General features: G+C 37.5%; 1 protein-coding gene across 2 annotated transcripts in view; it reads left to right on the top strand.

Moving 5' to 3' along the window:
- Positions 1–19,662, top strand: part of ADCY2 (adenylate cyclase 2) — a 203,536-nt gene that overhangs the window by 87,151 nt on the left and 96,723 nt on the right. For both annotated transcript variants that reach the window (XM_052703931.1, XM_052703930.1), the window contains one exon: positions 8,310–8,459. In XM_052703931.1, the coding sequence (XP_052559891.1) occupies positions 8,310–8,459 (150 nt within the window). The remainder of the gene's footprint in view (positions 1–8,309; positions 8,460–19,662) is intronic.

The raw sequence follows: 19,662 nt of genomic DNA, 5'->3' as shown, positions 1-19,662 counted from the left end.
GAATCTGTTTACCCCGCTGAAGTTCGTCTGCCAAAATGAAAACATTTAGTCCATACAAAACTATTTTAAAAGATGTTGCAGAATGCTTTTGTATGCAAATACGCAGTTGAGAAGAGTGTTTGAAAAGTGTTTAGATGAAAGTTTTATATATATATATATATATATATATATATATATATAATATTTTGAAAGAAGGGAGGTCTTCAATTGAAGATTTTTGTTTGAAGGCATCAGCAAATGTGAATGAGGTTGATTTAATTGATAGCTCTACTTGGATTTCCAAGACGTTTGAAAATCCTTTGCCCAAGTATTTTCAGGCAACTGAACAGCCAGGAGGAAAGATCAATGCTTGTATAATTACTTCTTTAAAAAATATGAAACAGAAGATAAGGGTGAATGGTAGGTTCATACATTTAAAGAATCAAATAAATGTGGAAGCATGGAATTTGTTTCTTTGCTGGGCAATACCTGCATTTGTTTAATGATTGCTCCCAGCTATTTTAAGAGTAGCAGCCTGTTCTTTATAATGCTGTGTAGTATTTTAGGCATCTGTAATGTGTAACCACATGCTGCTCTGCAGGGGTTGTCGTTAGTACTGCTGTGAAAGTGAGCTACTGTATTGATCTTTCAGATGTTAGTCAGAATGTATCCCACCATGTAATTTAGAGAATACTTTCGTTCAGGATATCCAATGTACTTCATATAAGCACTCTGAAAGAGAAAATCTGACGTGACTAATGACATCTCTGCAGGTCTGAGACATGACGTAGAGAAAATAGCATCTTTCGTGTGAAGATAAATACAAATGGAATGAACTGGAAGCAGCAGCATGAAGACTTTTCAGTGTCTACTTCATAATATAAACCAATTATTAAGTTTTTAATCCATTTCTGTAGCTCATCTCTTTCCTCAGTTTTACCTATACATTATCATGTATATTCTTTTGCATATTATTCTTCCTGAAGTACATAGGCAAATCCCACTGTTTCCCAGCACAGGCTGCAAATGAACTTGACAAAGATTGCCTTAGTCATAAGACAAGCACAGCAAATACTTGAAGACTGAATGTTATAAAAATCTTATCCAGTTCATTAGGAATAGTGAGAGAGGAAGAAAATTGCCTAAAACACTAGTCTCATGAATCATAATTTCACTTAGAGATCATATAAAATACTATTCTAAATGTCTAATTACTGTTGTCTGTTTATAAGTTTAAATCAAATATATGAATTGCCAGCATTTTGCGAACAGAAGGATATTGTAGGTTGTTCATGTAGCACTAATCTCCACTGATTTTAATTTCATTGTATATTGATAACTGGAAATATGTAGCATATACTTTGTAGCATACACATAACTATTTTTTCTCTCTCTTTTTTTTTTTTTTTTTTTTTCCCCCCTAATCTTGAGTACAGAAACTAGATGGTTTTAATTTCAGGAAGAGTTGAACTTTTGCATTTTTATTTTTTAATTTTGTCAGTAACAACTGACTATTAAGTTTTTAGGTACTTGAAAAGAAAATAACTCAAGAATCCCAAAGTGATATAAAGTCCTGAATTCACAGAATTAGTTTATTCCATCAGCTACTAAATCTTCTTACCTCTGTGACATGCTTAATTAAATAACTTTCTATCATTCTTAACATGTTAATGATATGTGAATAACTTTTCAATTAAAATTTAATTATGTAGCATGCATTTTGATTTTTAAGGAAATAATAACGATAATAAGTCTTCAGTCCTGTACCGAACAGTTTGTTGCCTCATACTGACTTCGATCATTTGCTATTTTAGAACCAGAAATGGCTGTTAACATACTACAGTTCTGTCTTTGTGCATTTGAAAATAAGAAAGGTGAACAAAAACTCTAGAAATTAGGGTAGTCCAAACAAAAAGAAGATGGAAGAAGCCTTGTAATGAGTTGTAGTGAGTATGTTGTCTAATTTAATACATTATTTTTAGCACCATTTGTTACAGAAATGAAGCTGAAGTGATTATCAGCTCATTTTTCTGTTAGTCTATCCTTCTTCTGACAGCTTTTGAAACTTCTGAACCATTTCTGCAAGACTGACCAGAATGGAAGGCGTTTAGAGAGATTTATTTAATACAGAAGTTTCATAAAGGCTAGTAGATAGTACAGGAAGGCGATTATGATAATAGTCCTGTTGTGGGATAGGGAGGAGAAATCTTTTGTTACATATTTAGCTTGGCAGCTGGTCCTGTAAGGGCAGATACACATATGACAATTTTCAATCTTTTACTAAGTAGTGAAGGAGATGACTTTCTTGGAGAAGACCGAGGCTGTTTAAAAGTCAGACATGGAGCTCTGTCTTTTTAGGATAACACTTAAGATTTTATTCCAGATGAAAATAGCATAAATTTGTTCACAGATTCTGGTTTCAAAAGATTTAGTTTTACCTAACATCATCAGAATAGGCTTGTGGATTTCTTCTTTTTTCTCCAATCAGTCACATGTTTAAATGTGTTCAAGCAGTTTTAGTCATAAAAAAATAAAATGAACCACGAGGCACATGGAAACACAAAATAACTTTCCTCCTTGAGGCAAAAAGGGGAGTGCAGTGGCTGACTTTCTTCTGAGCAAAGGAAATGAGTTTCCTTTTGGCAAAAAATATTTTAATATTTTAAAAGTATGAGGTCATTTATCAGTCAACTATATTGATTGTGTATTACAGCGAAGTGTTCTAAAGGAACCACAACTCTGATTCTTTGTGTATTATTTTTTGTTTGTTTGTTTTGATTTGGGAATTTACAGTTTATGATCTGTTTTCATACACACTGACATACAGATAAGCTCTCTATATGTGCAGAACTGAACAAAATAAATCTAGTCATTCCACAAAGCAGCCTGGAGCAATGAGAAACCTCAGTTCTATAATAATGATAAAAAGAAAAACACATCAAATAACACAGATACTACAGAAAAGGAATATCCTGCTGATGTCCACAATGCTCTGATGGCAGCAGCTAAGAAGCAAATTACACAAACAAATTAGACAGTGTCATGTAGTCACAAGTTTGTAACTTCCTATCTTGTAAAAGGTCTTTGTGTGCATCCACAAAGAGGTCTTTTAATATTTTTTTGGAAGCAGTTGAAAAATATATAGAATTTTACTGGTATTTGGAATAAAATGTAATGATTTTTTTTTTTTTTTTTTACTCCTTAGTTTCAAGTAAATCTTAGCTTTTTGTTCTAATGAGCTGTTTCTTGCAAAATTGCAATTTGTTTTTACTGTTGTTGATCCTCCTGTAAAAAGCACTTGAGTTTATCCTTGATACAGACAAAGGATCTTAGGATACTGAAGCTTCCTCGTTCTTCAGTTCATTCATTGCATGTTTTTACTGTGGTTTTCATGAGCATTTGAGGATTCAAATACCTCAGTGTATTAAAACATGTCACTGTCATTAAAGAATTGATTTTTACTTCCCAGATCTTCCTGAGCCAAAATATAATGTGCAATAGATGGAGAATCTTTTGATACATTTACTAAATTAATGGTATTTGTCATTGTGTGTGATGGCCATGCAAATTAAGAACTCTGTGGCTAAACATATCCTTTCTAAGTGCTGCTTATGGAGCAGATTGAGGGAGATCACATGGCATGTGCAGGACAGCCAAGGCATCAGGCCTAGCCAGCATGGGTTCATGAAGGGCAGGTCCTGCTAGACCAACCTGATCACCTTCTGTGTTCTAGGGACCTGTCTGGTAGACAAAGGAAAGGCTGTTGACATAGTCTACCTAGACTTCAGCAAAGCCTTTGACATTGTCTCCGACAGTATTCTCCTGCAGAAGCTGGCAGCCCATGGCTTGAACATGGCTTGGCTGGATGAGGAACTGGCTGGAAGGCTGGGCCCAGAGAGTGGTGGTGAATGGAGTGAAATCCAGCTGTAGACTGGTCACAAGTGGTGTTCCCCAGGGGTCTGTGCTGGGGCCTGTCCTCTTCAATATCTTTATTGATGACCTGGAAGAGGGCATTGAGTGCACTCTCAGTAAGTTTGCAGATGACACCAAGTTGGCTGGAAGTGTGGATTTGCCTGGGGGTAGCGAGGCCATACAGAGGGATCTGGACAGGCTGGATGGCTGGGCTGAAACAAATGGGATGAATTTCAACAAGACCGAATGTGGCTCCTGCACTTTGGCTACAACAACCCCAGGCAACGCTACAGGCTTGGGGCAGAGTGGCTGTAAGTCTGTGTAGAGGAAATGGACCTGGGGGTATTGATTGATGCTCATTGTGAGACATCGAGGCCCTGGAGTGGGTTCAGAGAAGGGCGACAAAGCTGGTGAGGGGTCTGGAGCACAGGCCTCATGAGGAGCAGCTGAAGGAGCTGAGATTGTTCAGTCTGGAGAAGGCTCAGAGGAGACCTTATTGCTCTCTATAACTACCTGAAGGGACGTTGTAGTGAGCTGGGGGTCGGCCTCTTCTTTCATGTAACTGGTGATTGGAGAGAGACAATGGCTTCAAGCTGCACCAAGGGAGATTTAGGCTGGATGTTAGGAAATACTGCTTTTCTGAAAGAGTGGTCAGGCACTGGAATGGGCTGCCCAGGGAGGTGGTGGAGTCACCGACTCTGGAGGTGTTCAAGGAGTGTTTGGATTTTGTGTTGAGGGACATGGTTTAGTGAGAACTATTGGTGATAGGTGGATGGTCGGACTGGATCATCTTGTAGATCTTTTCCAACCTTGGTGTTTCTGTGATTGTGTGATTCTGCTTTTCAGTTTCTTTTAACTGTGAAGAGTATACTTTCTGGCTGAATTTTGCCTGAATCTAAAACCTTAAATAAACCAAGCAAACAGACTTGTTTCCTAACTTATTTTGTCACACAGTCCATCAAAAAAAGATCCAATGGGGAGAGAGACAATTTGTCATTGCAGAGCCAGAGAACTTGCACCTTGACAGTGATACAATAATTCTTTGTCTCCCATTAATTTCCATGCAGACATTATAAATTATACCCTCTCTTGTCCATTCCTCAGCTTTCATTTAAATCTTTACTCCTTGTATACCATAGTACTTACTTGTATACACATGCATTTGTAGGCAGCTTTTATCAGTCGAAATAGGAAATTGTGCTATTACAGTGTAATCTATATAACAGACTGCATTTTATAAACAACTCGGTTAACTTTACAACTCTCTTGAGAAATTAGTCATAGCTACTTTACTTTGTCTTCATTTGCTTTTAAATATAATCTATTTTGTTAGTTAAGCACTAGACATCAGACCATTTTATATTCACTGATATTGAGTAGCATATCTGCTTGAATGTAAAAATGCAATTCAGAAAGTGCCCTGTTGCCTGTAAGCATGTGTAGTTCTTAGCATACCAAAGAAGAGAGAGATCAGGAATGGTAGATCAGGTGTCCTTGAGTGACTAGAGGTGCAGGCTGGCACTTGGAGTATATGAAGACACTTCTTGGTGGTACCTGGTCGGTCTTTGCTTTGTGGGTTTTTGTTTTTTTTTTTTTTTTAATTCATATTTAAATCAACTTCAATAGACACTGTATTTAGGCATTAAGTACAAAGCGCCACAGTGTATACAGTCAGTAGATACATTTAAAGGGATCCATGTAGCCCAAGAGGTGGACTTGCCTCTCCACTGTGTTCAGAGATGGTAGGACTGCTGTGTGACTCAGTATTTCCATCTAGAAAATGGAGTACAAGCTTTCTATAGTTCATGGATATTACTGGGGGGTGTTTTGTTTCTTGCTTTCCTTCCTAAAATGTCTGTTTCTAAAGATGAAATAGGTTCATGTTTTAGAAGTCATTCAGTACTGTTTCTGCTGTTGTGTTACAATGTTTTCTGTAGCTCAGTCTTACTGTGCTTACTGTGCTTGACAGGATCCTTAACCATGTTGTGTAGGCTATTTGGGTGCCTTTTAATTCTTTTGTAAAGGCTTTTGATGATAATTTTACATGCACAGTTGATGAGAGTTCTCATAGCAAAATGCAGAGTTTCTTGCCAGAAGGGTCACAGCACTTCTCTTTCAATGTGAATCTGCTGGAGGAAGGGAGGGATATATGGGAAGAGAACAGGATTTTTAGAGTTCTAGCTCAGAGAAATGTCAAAGCTGCTTTTATTTAGGAATTCATTCTAAGTGCTTTTATCCAAGAATGATTCCAAGCATGGAACCTTCTTCTCAGAGCAAACACCTGACAGAACAACAGGAGGAATATTTCATATGCTTGCACACTGATTGGAATACTTGGCTAGGAAGCAGAAACCTTAGTACAGTTTTCATTGGTCCAAAAAACATTGAACTTGTGTCTTCCAGGAAAATGCATGATGAGACTTTACTGCAAACCTCAGATGGTGCTCATCTCCAGCTTGTATGTTGAAACTGGGCTGCTGCTCAGGGAAAAAAAAAAGAAAAAGAAAGTAAGATTTAAGAGAAGGGAGGCACTCAGCAAGTATTTTTATTTTCCATTAAGCCTTTTATATCTACTTTATGTTTCACTCAATAACTTACTGGCAGAAACAGAAATATATGCTTAAGCAACACAGACAAATTATTTGTTGCTCTGAGCAAAAGACCATTTCACCCATTTTTTGTAAGTTTTCTCTGTTAATGCCTTAGTGATACGTTTCTGAATGAATTCTGCCTAGCCACAAGAATTGAGGTTGTTCTCAACACCTTTTCTATTATATATTCCCTTACACACTTATGTGTTACATCTCCATTGTGTATGGCAAGAGGCTTTGAACAGCCTAATTCAGGTACTGCAAGCATGCACATAGCTTTATGTGGGCTGTATTACCCCATTGAGAATCTGAAAAGCCTGGTTAATTAGCTTCCTTGCTTGTCACTCACTTGTTTCCATCTATTTTCTCACTTCATCTGGTTCAGTTATAAAACTGTAATCTGTTTTTCTATGGCTGCAAAGATGATACTCATAATTTACTCCTCCATCTAGCTATCTCAGTGTATTTTTTTTTAGTTTTGGTTGATTATATTCCTGCAGTTTTGCATTGAATAGTTTGTAGCTTTATGAATCTGGATAGTACATTTGGTAAGTGCATGTGCAGCTTTTGAACACAGGTCTGTACATACGGATTTGTAATGCTGCACCTGGAGTACTTTGTCCCATTCTTATCCCCCCAGAATGAGAAAGAATTAGGCATACTAGAAACAGCCCAATGGAGAGATACCAAAATAGGGACTGAAGCAGCTCTTCTTATGAGACAGTGAGAGAGCTGGGGACTGTTCAGCCTGGAGTAGAGGATTGGGAGGGTTGTATCAGTGAGTGTGAATACCTACAAGGGAGGTGCAAAGAGGGCAGAGCCAGGCTCTTTTCAGTGGTGCCCCGTGATGGAACATGAAGCAGTGTGCACAAACTGGAACACTGGAGGTTCTGCCTAAAGATTAGGTAGCACTGCTGCACCATGTGAGTGTGTGAATGATGGAGCACTGGCACGGATTGCCCAGAGAGGCTGTGACTGTAACTGCCAGTTTGCATGCATTACCCCTCCACTGTAACCTCTCACATAAATTTTTGTTCACAAATCTACATCTGTTGAGAGTGCTGTGACATATCAAACATAAAACAGTTTTGAGTTCAAATTTTCTTCTTTGCACTGTCATCTCTGTCATCCAATTCAAAATAAAAGCTTCATTTAAACTACTTTTATCTCACTTTAAAGAAAACTTATTTTTCATATTCATGTGTTGTTGTGCACTCTACTGTAAGTTCAAGTGTAAACTTTATAAATTTAGTGTTGTGTTTTTGAGGCAAATGCAGCAGCTAAAAGTATATTCTGGAAGTAAGATATCATGTCTCACTATGAAAATCCTCAGGAAGGTTGATGTTCATAGCTAACGCTTATGGTGGTTCAGGGTGACATAAAATGCAGGCCAGGTTGTTGATGTTGTATTTTTACTCCTTAATCCTACAGCACTGCAAAAGACAGTGTCTTGCCAAAAGAGGATGGCAGTCACTTAGCTGCTGCTGGTGTTTCTAGGAGCCATAGCTGTCACTTTTCAGCAGTAGATCCCACCTAATTGGTGTTCAGCAGTGGATGTAGAACATGAACTGAGTTTATTTTTTTGTTAAATGTCTATCTCACAGAATAGGCAAACATTTGTTATGTTCTTATTTCACTCTCAGTGAAAATGGTATAATTGCTTTGCCACTGGATGTGAAGGATTTTTAAAAGGTGAACCACTGCTAGGAATCAGACAAAAGCAAAATACATAACTGCAGCAATCTTTCACTTCAGATTAGGTCTATATTCTGCTAATTTATTTGAATAAATTCCCTGAAGCTATTTATTTTTTTTTAACCTCCCTAGATATTGGCTAATGTAATTATTTTCATCTGTGGAAACTTGGCTGGAGCATACCACAAACACCTGATGGAGCTGGCACTGCAGCAGACATATCAGGACACATGCAACTGCATCAAATCCCGGATCAAGTTAGAATTTGAGAAGCGGCAACAGGTAAGGTTACACCCATGTTTGATCTGTTCTGCTGTTTTTTGTGCTGTCTTCTGTTCAGTGCTCTGTGATGTGGCTTGCCAATTGAAGAATGCTCATTGAAAGTTACTTCATGAAATCACAAAATCTTTTGAACAGAGTTGTGTGCAATTTGCAGCTAAGAAGGCATTATGATTATTTGTGTTGTCAAATAGATGAAAATATTTTGTATAAGGAATGTTGAAAATGCTTGAAAATGCTTTATAGATTCTGTTTTATATGTCTTTTTTTTTTTCTTTTTTTTCCATTGGATGAGCAGTGTTATGAATATAAAGGCTTTGGGAATCGTTAGTTCTTCATGCCCAAGACCAGTATGGTAAAATCATTGCCAGAAGATATTACTGCACTGTTTTTGAGACTGCAATACTGATGAATCATGTGATATAGTTCCAGGGGTCAGGTGTGTTAAGAGGAGCTAAGGGAATTGCATAATGAGACTATCTGTCATTTACTGTAGCAGCTGAATAAAAGGCTTCTCTGATTGCTTTATATAGTTCTTTGTCTCTTTGCAGGTTCTTTACTGTGCCTATCATCCTGACAGATAGGTGCTTCTTTTAAGAAAATTTGAAATACAAATTAGTTTATGAAGTAGTAAAGAAGATGGGTATATTTTGCTCTCAAGGTCACCAGACTAGAACTTTATCAACTGTTAAGGGTCAGAAAAGAGAGCCCTTACCAACAAACCGACCTTAACTGTCATGTCTGTCTCACAAATATCTGCAGCCATTTAAAACTACCTTTAAGATCCATCACGAACATTTTGTAAAGCAGAAAAAGTGAATGAATTGTCTATATTGTGACTTCAACAGACGTTACGTGTTCAGAGGACTAGCCTTATTCTGCTGTGCATTTGGGTCATATACTGGCTGAAGATGCTGCAAGACATTAATGGTAGTCCTTAGGAGAACACTTCACAGTAAATAAAGGCACTGATCAGATTCAAAATCTGTATAAGGTATCATTGCACAAGAAGTTTTGTGTACATATAATTTTCTACCTCTGCCTCCACAGTGAAACACTAGGCTAAATAACTGATACTATGCAATGCAGATATTCCCATCTGTTGAGCACATGGGTCTGTGTATCTCCAAATGAGTTCTAGTGAGACTGCTTGTAAGCAGAGCACAGAGCAGCTAATGCCCTGAGTCTGGAAGAAGTACCACTCTGATGGGACAGTCTCCAGAAACATAAGGATGATGTGATTGCTTCTAGACTCATGGCAACTAAGTAGAGGAAGTTTAATGCTGTCCTCTGTGCCCAGGCTCAGCTGCTGTAATCAAACACTACAACTCACAGCAGGCATCAAAGTCTCTTGATCAGGAGAGACCTGAGCTCTTAGCTTCCTGAGCAGAGTTGTAAAGATTTAGGCTTCCATTACTGATTGTGTTTTCCTGTAAGTACAGGAAATGCATTGGCGTATCTGTATGTATCAGGAAGGAGTGTTACTGGACAGTCAGTTGGTGCTCTCAAAAGGTTGAGGATGGTTCTTGCAGAATTCAGTACTGATGGAGTAGAAGTGCTGGCTGGTGATTTGTTTAAATGTGTATTGTTTACTTGGTGCTGCTAACTTTTATGAAGAGATATCAAATCACTTTGGCTTCCTAGAACTTCTGAAGGTATTGTAAACGTAGTTGAGAGTCTATCAACAGAGAGAAGTAAAATATTTGGAATTCTATGCTGGAATGCTTCCTCTTTGTTCTTTCTAGGAGTTGTGTATCTCTTATGTTAGAGTCCAGCAGGATGGAAAGCAGAAGCAACTGTTTTTCATTGACAAACATATCAAATGAATGAAGGCATCTACACGCTTTTTAAGTAGTCTATTGCAGGTGTGGATTTAGGCATTTTCATTATCAGGGCAATGGCTCATTAAACTGGAGTAAATTAAGTATTCAATAAATATTAAAGATTATTATTTATTTATTTTTTACCTCTGATGAACCACAAAATCATCTGATCTTACATATATTTCTTTAATCTTCATTACCTCAACCTCATATGTATTTTAACCTATGTCACTGTTTTTCTAATAAAAAAAAATACAAGGGGTTGTAGATCTGTAGTGGAAATGCTAAGCTTGAAATAGTGATTGAGCACCTGGTGGGAAGGCAGGGCCAACCCAGGGGAACTCACCTGCAAGCAATGAACCTGAGTGACTGGAAGGGATGGAGCCAGGATCCATCCCTTCCCAGAACTCATTTAAGTGTTGGTAGTGGAGGTAAGGGTTTTTCACGGGAGATCCTTGCATGTCTAGGGCTTCTGAAGGTAAGCAGCTTATTTCCTTTACCCCTGTGCTCCTGGTTGTTGTATTCAAGCAAATCCTCACTTGCTGTAGCCTGGGACCTTGCTGCTCTGATGTCATTGCTGCACTTTCCATCTCATTACGAGATCGTTGCCGTTATACTTACAAATGCCAGATACTTAAATATGTAGAGGTAAATGAGGATTCATTTGAGAAGGAGTCTTTTCTCCAGGATGATGTACTTACATGTCTGCAAACTTTAGTTTACAACTGATTGTACTTTAGTCTGTGTTTTTAATGTTTTTAGTAAGAGATAGACAAGATCATCCCCGCTGTTAGTATTCAGGTAGCAAGTCAGTGATATTGCTGACTGTTTTCAGAGAATTGAGTCAGGTATCCTGAAATAGTAGTAGGAGCAGGTGGTGTTAGAAAACATTGACTTTGATTAAAGCCTTTATAAACTCATGTAAGGTTGTAGTATGGCCCTTAATTTGACGTATCTTTCACATGCAAGCACAATATTAATTTTCTTTGGTGAGAAGCACCACAGGCTGCTTTCACACAAGTGTAGAGTGTAGGATGTGCTTCTAAATACTTAGGGCTCCAGATCAAATTTGCACTCACTGACATCGTGTCTTTTGTAATTGCTTTCAAAAGACAATTTATTCCAAATTGTTCCATAAATTTCCACTTATTTTGTTTGAGAATAGGACCATACAGATGTAGCTCCATAGCTCGTTTTTCAAATTTGTTTTCTTTGCCTTTGAATAACCTTTGTGTGAGCACCATTTTGATTGTATCGATAGATAAGCATATCAGGATACTACTTGACGGTTACACCAAATAACTCGAGAGAAACACAGCATTCAGTGTTATCGAGGGAGGCGAATGCACAGTGGTACCTGGTGGAAAAAGAAACATGCACGTATATATATTCAGATATAAGTTAGAAATACTGTACCCATGCTGCTCTGTATTTCTGTTAAGGCACAGCTGTACCCTAATGGATAGAAAACCATTGGTGATAACATCTCTCTGCAGGGCAGAGACCTCACCAGCTAGGGCTTCATCCTACAATACAAGCTGGGCACACCCAATGCTGTCAGCCAGTGTCGAGCAAGAGTTTAGAATGTCAGGCAAGTTTGTGGTGATGTGGCATGTTTGAGGCCAACTAAGTTGCTCCACGGATCAGTGCTAGGTCCAATAGTAGCTAGGCAGGTCTAAAGTGAAACTGGAAAGTCAGCCAAGGGTCCACAGCCATTTCTTACGCCATGGCTTAGGCTGGAGTTGAAGAATCATGGGTGAGCTAAAAGGGGTCTCCTGTGCCTGTGGATAAGAGGTGGTGGCTGGAGGCCCACGTGATGCTGGTCAGGGCTGATAATCAGAGCCCTTAGGGCCTTTATGATTACCTGTGATTTATTGCATAGGTGTATTATTTAGGCTTGGGCTGGGTTTGCCCTACATAATGGTCATTTTCCTATGTGTGTGTATGTTTAGATGTTTATGTATTGTGAGCAATGCCTTTTTATGAACTGAGTTTTTGTAGGGTTTTCTGCAGGTTTTAGTTTTCCTGGTGTTGTAAGGTTTGTTAACTTCTGTGGCAAAAGAGATGATTTAAATGCCTACTTTGGTGCTTCTCGTACAGCTTTTCTATCTTTTCAGTGTATATAAAAGAACATTGTGAAACTATTCCTATTCTGACCTCTGTAGATTTACAGCCTTATCTCAAGATAAATATTTAAAATAGCCTCTCATAATAATGTTTGTCTCACCAATGCAGCTTGGCTGACAGTTTGTAGGGGTAATGACTCACTGTCACTGAGTGGAAGATCTCAACTCTGGCAGGTAGTTAACATAATTGTTCTTTTCTCTGCCTTCTAGTGCTTTGCATTATGAAACACAGACGAAGAAATTCTTACAACAGCAAAGAGATGTTTGTAAGGTGTTGGTGTTCAGTGTGTTCCCTAAAATGCTGTCTTTTCAAAGGAGGCAGCATAATGATGGTTTTAGAAACAGTGCTCAAGTAGCAGTTGAAAATGAATGAGATTTTAAAACATTGAATGGCATTTTAATTTTTTCACTGAAACATGGTGAAGCAATACCATTCATTACAAGCACTGCAATACTTCAAAACTGTCTTAAAATGAATCTAAATGAGAGAAACCTCATACATTTCTCAGACCTGAGGCTGTTAATAAAGAAGTATTTTAAATACATTATTTGAAGTTAATATATGAAATGTGGGTACCTGGATGTTCAATTACTGCATTTTAAAATGTAAGCTATTAATATTGTTGTGAACATAAAATAGGTCTTCTGAGGGCTTCCTTGTTTTTGGTTTTCCCCTCTTTGTGCATCTCTCAAGGTTAGTAAGCAGGAAAAATGAGAGGTAATTAGTTTTGGCCTTTTAAATTTTAGAATGCATTTTCTACTGCAGGCCTGTTTGTACACATACACACAGATGAGGTGCTAGTCCTTTCTTTTAATCTACGTGTCATTACCAGAATTAAAGGCTGTTGTGAGGAAGTGCCAATTCTTGTGAGGCAAGCCACATGGAAGATGGCTACAGTATACAGGATTAATGGATAGGTTACAGGATTAATTAGGGAGCTGGAGATATGACAAGATGATGAGAACCTCAGAGGAACTGGGAATGCTTGGCTACGGAAAGAAAGGCTTGGTGAGGACCTAGCAGCAGACTTCTGCCTGAAGCAGTTTATGGAGAAGATGTGCTCAGTTCATTCTCGGGGACACCGAGTGAACAGATCAGAGGCTATAAACACCGTTTGCAACAGGGAAAATCCTGACTGGAAGGAAGGATTTCCTCCTCAGGAGAAGGGTTAAGCATGGGGAAAGGTTGGCCAGGAAGGTGGTGGATCTGGGTGCTGGGAGATCTTCAGGATTCAGTTGGACCAGTTGTTATCTCTCAACTCTTATAGTGGGCTAAAGGAGTCATATTGCAAGTGCAGAGCTCAGAATCTAATCTAATGTCTTAATCTAACAGAAATACGACGAATAATCACTGATGTTTCAGTTACAATAATAGTAACAGTCACAGTCCATGTTAATTAACACAGTCTAATCAGTGCAGAAAAGTGTAAGCACAGTTAAAACTGTTAAGCAGAAAACCTTCTGGCAACTCCACTTTCTCTGATACTGCCCTCAGCTTTATCATAGAATCTGAATCCTTAGAGTTGGAAGGGACCTCTGAAGACCATCTAGTCCGACTCCCCTGCAATGAACAGGGGCACCACAGCTGATCAGGTGGCTAAGGGCCTCATCCAGCCTCACCTTGAAAGTCTCCAGGGACGGGGCATCTCAACCACAGCACTGGGCAACCTCTGCCAGCACCTCACTGCCCTTACTGTAAAAGACTTTCTCCTTACATCTAATCTAAATCTGCCCTCTTTGAGCTTGAAGTCATTTTCCCTTGTTCTGTCACCATGGACCCTGCTAACAAGTCTGTCCCCTTCTTTCCGGTAGCTCCGCTTTAGATACTGAAAGGTTGCTATCAGGGCACACTTAATATAGTAGTTTCCATTGTATGCTTCTATATTCTGTAACTTTAATATGATGCAGAAGAGAACTTGCAATTACTTATTTCAAAAATAATTGCATCACATACATCTTTGCTTCATTAGGTCTGTCAGAAAAATGAGCAAGTGCATAGCAGCACCACAGTTTAATTGTTTTGAAATGGCAATTATTCTTCTATTTTATTGCTGTTAGGAGTTCAAAGATAGTTATTTTGGATCTCGTCAACATTTCAGCAGCTGGAGAAATACAGAGGTTGCAGTATTTTTGCTCAAGCTCTTTGTTTAGTTTAATGGGTTTAGCTTTTTGTGCTAAGGTTGGGATGTGATATTCTGCTACCTCATCTACTAGGATTTCTACACCTATGTGATCCCTAACAGGAAAATTACTTGAAATGGTTTTTTTTATTATTTGGTTTTTTTTGCTTTTCATAAGAAGTTTAAAGTATTTAGTCTGGGCTGGACAAATTCTGCTAATAAGATGTATTCAGAATGGTACTGTGGTTTAGTTCCAGTTTGCCACTACTTCACCACCTTCTTACCAGAGGTATATTTACAAATCTCAGTGAAATGAGTCAATCTGTTTTTCAGTTCTTTACAGCACAGTCTTGTGCTCTCTAAACCTATTCTGATGGACTGGTTTGCTGTAGAAGTGGTGACTATAGTAGCTCTCCAATTTCTAGAACATTTGATTTTTGATATTTTTTTTTTTTTTTTTAGTATCTCTGGGGATTTAAAAAAAAAAAAATTGTATTTAAATTCATGTAAAGAAATCATAGAGCATAATTAGGATTCTGCCAGTAGTGGTAGTAGAGCAACTGAGACTTTAACCATCATTCATTGTGACTGTGAATAGCTGCTAGATTACCCTGAAGAATTTTTCCACTTTAAGTAATCTAACTCTATTAATAGCATTGTTACATGCACTGTAAATTTTATTCTTAACACTTACTCTGCTTATAGTGACTATATTGTTCATTCACTTCAGTTGTAGCGGAGACATCTCAATATGGTTGTTTCATTATGATTTTTATTATTTAACTAGGAAATTTGAAAGAGGAGGTGCTAAAGATTAGTGTGTTCTGCATCTGGTAACAAGAAGTATTACAGTGTAATATTACTAAACAAGTGTCTGTCGTTTCTGACAAAAAAAAAGATGCTCTGAGGTACCTGGGATGCATTAAAGTGGTTGCATTTGTTTTGTGTTGCTTTGGTTATACCATAAAAGTATATTATTTCCCATATGTGTTTTTTGTTTTTCTTCTCTTATCCATTGGATTATAATTCCTGTGCCGTCTTCTTTACTGCTGCAAACATTTCAATAAATTCATCAGGAAACTTCCAGTTTTTGAGCAGCAATTGCTTTTTTTTCCCCCTCTCTTGATTTTTGCTCATGTGATTTGTTGGTACAATTCATGCTTTCATAGTAATGCAAAATGCACTGCTGTGATTTTTTTTTGAAGGGCCCTTGGCAGTGGACTAGCCAATGTATCAACTATTGGCAAAAGGATCAGTCTTAGCAGCACAGGATGACAAATAGGCATATTTTATCTACTGGTTACTGTGCTTTAGTTTTGTGTCACGACCATGACTTGTGGATTAAAAAAAAAAAAAAGAAAAAAGAAAAACAAAGCCGTAGCAAAGGTAGTGGTAGAAGATTCACAGATGACTTGATGACTGGGCTGAAGAGGTACTCAGTTCTTCACCTGTTCTGCTTCACTGTTTTAGAAATTGCTTAGAAGCATCATCCCTGTTGAGCTGGAGTCCTGGAGAGGTGTCGGCAGTTGATTCGCCCTCTGCCTGAACTTTTTCAATTTTCAGAATAACTCAAGATGTCCATTGCCTATGGGATATTTCCTATTCAGTGTTTTTTCCAAAGGTCAGAGGAATGACCTAGATTTGTAGAAAAATACTATTATAAAAGACTACTTTTCTTGCACTATTTTCAGATTTTTGCTCAGCTAAATGATTTGTAGGTCCTATGAGAGATCCCTAGAGTAGAAGTAAGGCTTACAATGTTTTCAAGTGTTACAAACTGTGCCTTTCACCAAAGGGAATCTCATTGTTAAGAGGGAGAGGTAACGTCACTGGCTGTCTAGTTATATATACAAAGACATTCATTGATGTTCATTATTTTGAAATGAATGGCTTAGCAAATATCATACTCAAGTGTTTCCTGCACTGCTCAACAGAGACGTTGCAGTTCCTGCTTGTCATGTTTGTTCTTACCTCAGCACTTTGTAAAGTGAAAAGGTCACTTACTGTTTTGCAGGAAAATAGATGAGATTTCAGCTGCTTCTCCATGTGTTAATCTGTAGTAATTTATATCATGTAACATCTTCAGAAAAACCAGTGAGTCATTGCTGCTTTGCTTTCATTTAAAGAGAAATGTGTAGTTTAAACAGGTACTAATTGTCACACTTTCATAGGTACCCTGATAATCCTGATGAAATATACAGCTGGCAGGCGAATGCTCATTTTTGTCGTGCCACCTGTGGTTTTGTCAGCCTCATTGTGAGAACTAAAATTAATAGCTAAAATGTAATTCTCTTTCTAAGAAGAACATCTTTTGGCAATCGAGATCAAAGTTTTCAATTGTTAATTATTCTCATAATTAATTGCCTAATTTTTAAAATTGTCACTTCTATCTACAAATTATTTAAATTAGAGTGGATCCCTTTCTTATCTTCCTTATATGTCATTTTCAGGTCTCTACATCAAAGCATCCTTCTCTAAAAGTAGAGATTATAGCATATTGTATGTGGAGTAACTATACAATTTTATTGACTTAGAGGCGTCATCCAATGTTTTGTTTTTAACCTATAGTATATCTCAGTCATGTTATAGAAATCCTTACAACAGTGTAAGTAGCTTGAACATCATGGTGTTCGTGAAGAACATCTTAGTCCATGAAGTTTCTGTGTATGGCAGTGTGCTTTTTTGGCTTGTTAGCTTTTCTGTAATTCTTAAGGAAATTGCTCTGCGTTTTATTCCAAAAATATCTTCAAGAATTAAGAATAGAAGTTCACTGTCTAGCCAGGAAAACTTCATTTACAGTTATTTCAAGCTTGTACTTGCAGAAATGATAGATTTAACTTCTCCATCTTTCTGCAGGATATTTTCCAAGCAGATTCATTTGGGATTTTTCACTGCACAGATATCTGATTTGTGTGTGATTTGACTTTGATTAGTGTAATAGGAAAATCATTATAGCAGTAGCTTCTTGTTTCCTGCTCAACCTCTTCATCAAACTTTTCTTGTTATGATTCAGGGAAAAGTGTAGAAAAGGTGAAGATCAGTGTAATCAGCCCCATCTATACTGGACTTTACAGGACAGAATTAAAACCTTAACACAACCCAAGTTTTACCTGATGTTTCTTATTTCCTAGCTGGCATTTGTCCTCAGTGCAAAGTGGGTATGATTCTTTGTTGGCTTTTTTTTTTTTACATGCTGCGTGATTTCTCAAAGATTTCTTTGGTTTTTCTTTACAAAGGAAAATCTTTTCCTGTCCATCGGAGAGCTCATTAGTTTTAGCAGTATGTACTCAGACACTGAGATTATAACAGCATTTTCCCTTAGGTTACCAGGCTTCTCTTCAAGCAGCCCTTTGATATTTGGTATATGTATGATGTGCATGTGGATGCTTACTCAAATGAAAACGGATAATGAGAAGTTCCCTGAAAGATGTTCATGACCTGTGTGCTTTTCTGATTCTAAGGACTACATTTTGTATTGTCATATTTTGTCTCTTTCTTTCAAATAACAAATCACTCAGGTTGAGAGGATTATACTCTATTCGTGTGGCAGGGGAGGGCAAATGATACAGGCATGCCAAAACTTTTACTGATTGAACTGAAAGATTTCTGTCAAATCTGAGGTGCTTTGGCCTGTGTGTACCTGCAACACATTTTCTGACCATTGCTGTTCAAAACTAAGGACACTAAGGCAAGTAGTTACCTGGTAGTAGCATGGAATTTATTTTTCCAGCTGATCAAAAGCTTTGTAGAAACCAGTATGAGATATCCTGTGATATTTCAGATATGCTACTCAAAATACTCAAATGTTTTTCTTAGTAAACTGCATTTTTAAATCTGCCAATGGACTGGATTGGAACTCATTCACTCTATGCTAAATTTTAAACCACAACATTAAATACTACACTGTGGTTTGTATAAATCTAAATTACAATGTGGACAACTGTCCTTATCAACAAATGTCTTCGTTGTTGTTCTTCTGAAGTCTGATTGGTAGCAGATGCAGTAGGAGCCAAACTGAAAAATTGGAGCTGCTTAAGCTTTTGAGGCAACTGTGTTTGAAAAGCAGCTTTTTGTATGATCATAACTGAAAATCGGTTTTGCACTGTGACAAAAAAAAATTGCTTAACTTTTTAAAAGTGCTGTAGCAGGGGAAGTAAACACTATCCTGAACTTCCACTTCAAGGAAATCCATGGAAATCTGACTTTCCTTCTAGAGGCTTACCAAACCCTCTAATGACTTCTTTCTGGCCTCCTCCAACTTGAATGTGTTTTCTGATTATGGAAATTAAAAATCATAAAGCAAGTGTGAAAAGAAAAGTGAGATAGAAAGCAAAGATGCATAGATTTAATGGTTTATCACTTTTACATTCACCTCTTATGTACAAACCCATTTGTGAACTTAGTTTGCTCCCTTTAAAATGGGAGATTTGTATATAATGAAAAACACCCCACCAATTTTTCTGAACAGAAGTAGACCTATTAGGTCTGTTCTCAAAATATAATTTAGTAGAAGGTTTTTATCTAACCTCAGAATGCTTTTGAAAATGCAGAAGTAGTTTCTAATGTGAAGAGGTTATTTAATGTTTCTACTTGTGTGGCAGGAGCAAGTACACTTCAATGACTCCACAGGTATCTGTCTAGCCAGTTCTTCAAAATGCAGAGGTTCTACACCTTCTCTAGACAATCTGTTGCAATTAGTTCTTGTCTTTGGGGAGTGTTTTTCAAGTCCAACTTAAATACCCTATAATTCATTTTAGGACTGCTAGTGCATTTCATAGAGGATGTGAATAGTCTTCATTCCTTTCCTTATTATTACAGCATTCTGTGCACTTGAAGATTATTGCCCCTTCTCCTGCCTAGAGTTACTTCTCTAATGGAACAAACAAGCTTGTTTTTCTCTATTATGTCTTATAGACTATATTTGCTAGCTCTGATATTCTGTATTTTCATGATTCTAGCAGTTGATCCAGGTGATTTTCTGTAATGTTAAAATGCTTTGGCAACATTATGTTTTGTGTTAAGTTCAATTTGACATTTCAGAAGACTTTGAAATATGATGTGCTATTACCCTTTCACCTTTGCAATTCTGTAAGTTAGTTTAAAAATCCAATTCTTGCAGGTCAGGTAGAATTAATTC

The sequence above is a fragment of the Tympanuchus pallidicinctus genome, unplaced genomic scaffold (assembly GCF_026119805.1).
Source record: "Tympanuchus pallidicinctus isolate F22 unplaced genomic scaffold, pur_lepc_1.0 scaffold5, whole genome shotgun sequence".
In the NCBI taxonomy this organism is placed as follows: domain Eukaryota; kingdom Metazoa; phylum Chordata; class Aves; order Galliformes; family Phasianidae; genus Tympanuchus; species Tympanuchus pallidicinctus.
Note: the sequence above shows the minus strand (reverse complement) of the source record. Positions and strands in the feature narration are given on the sequence as shown.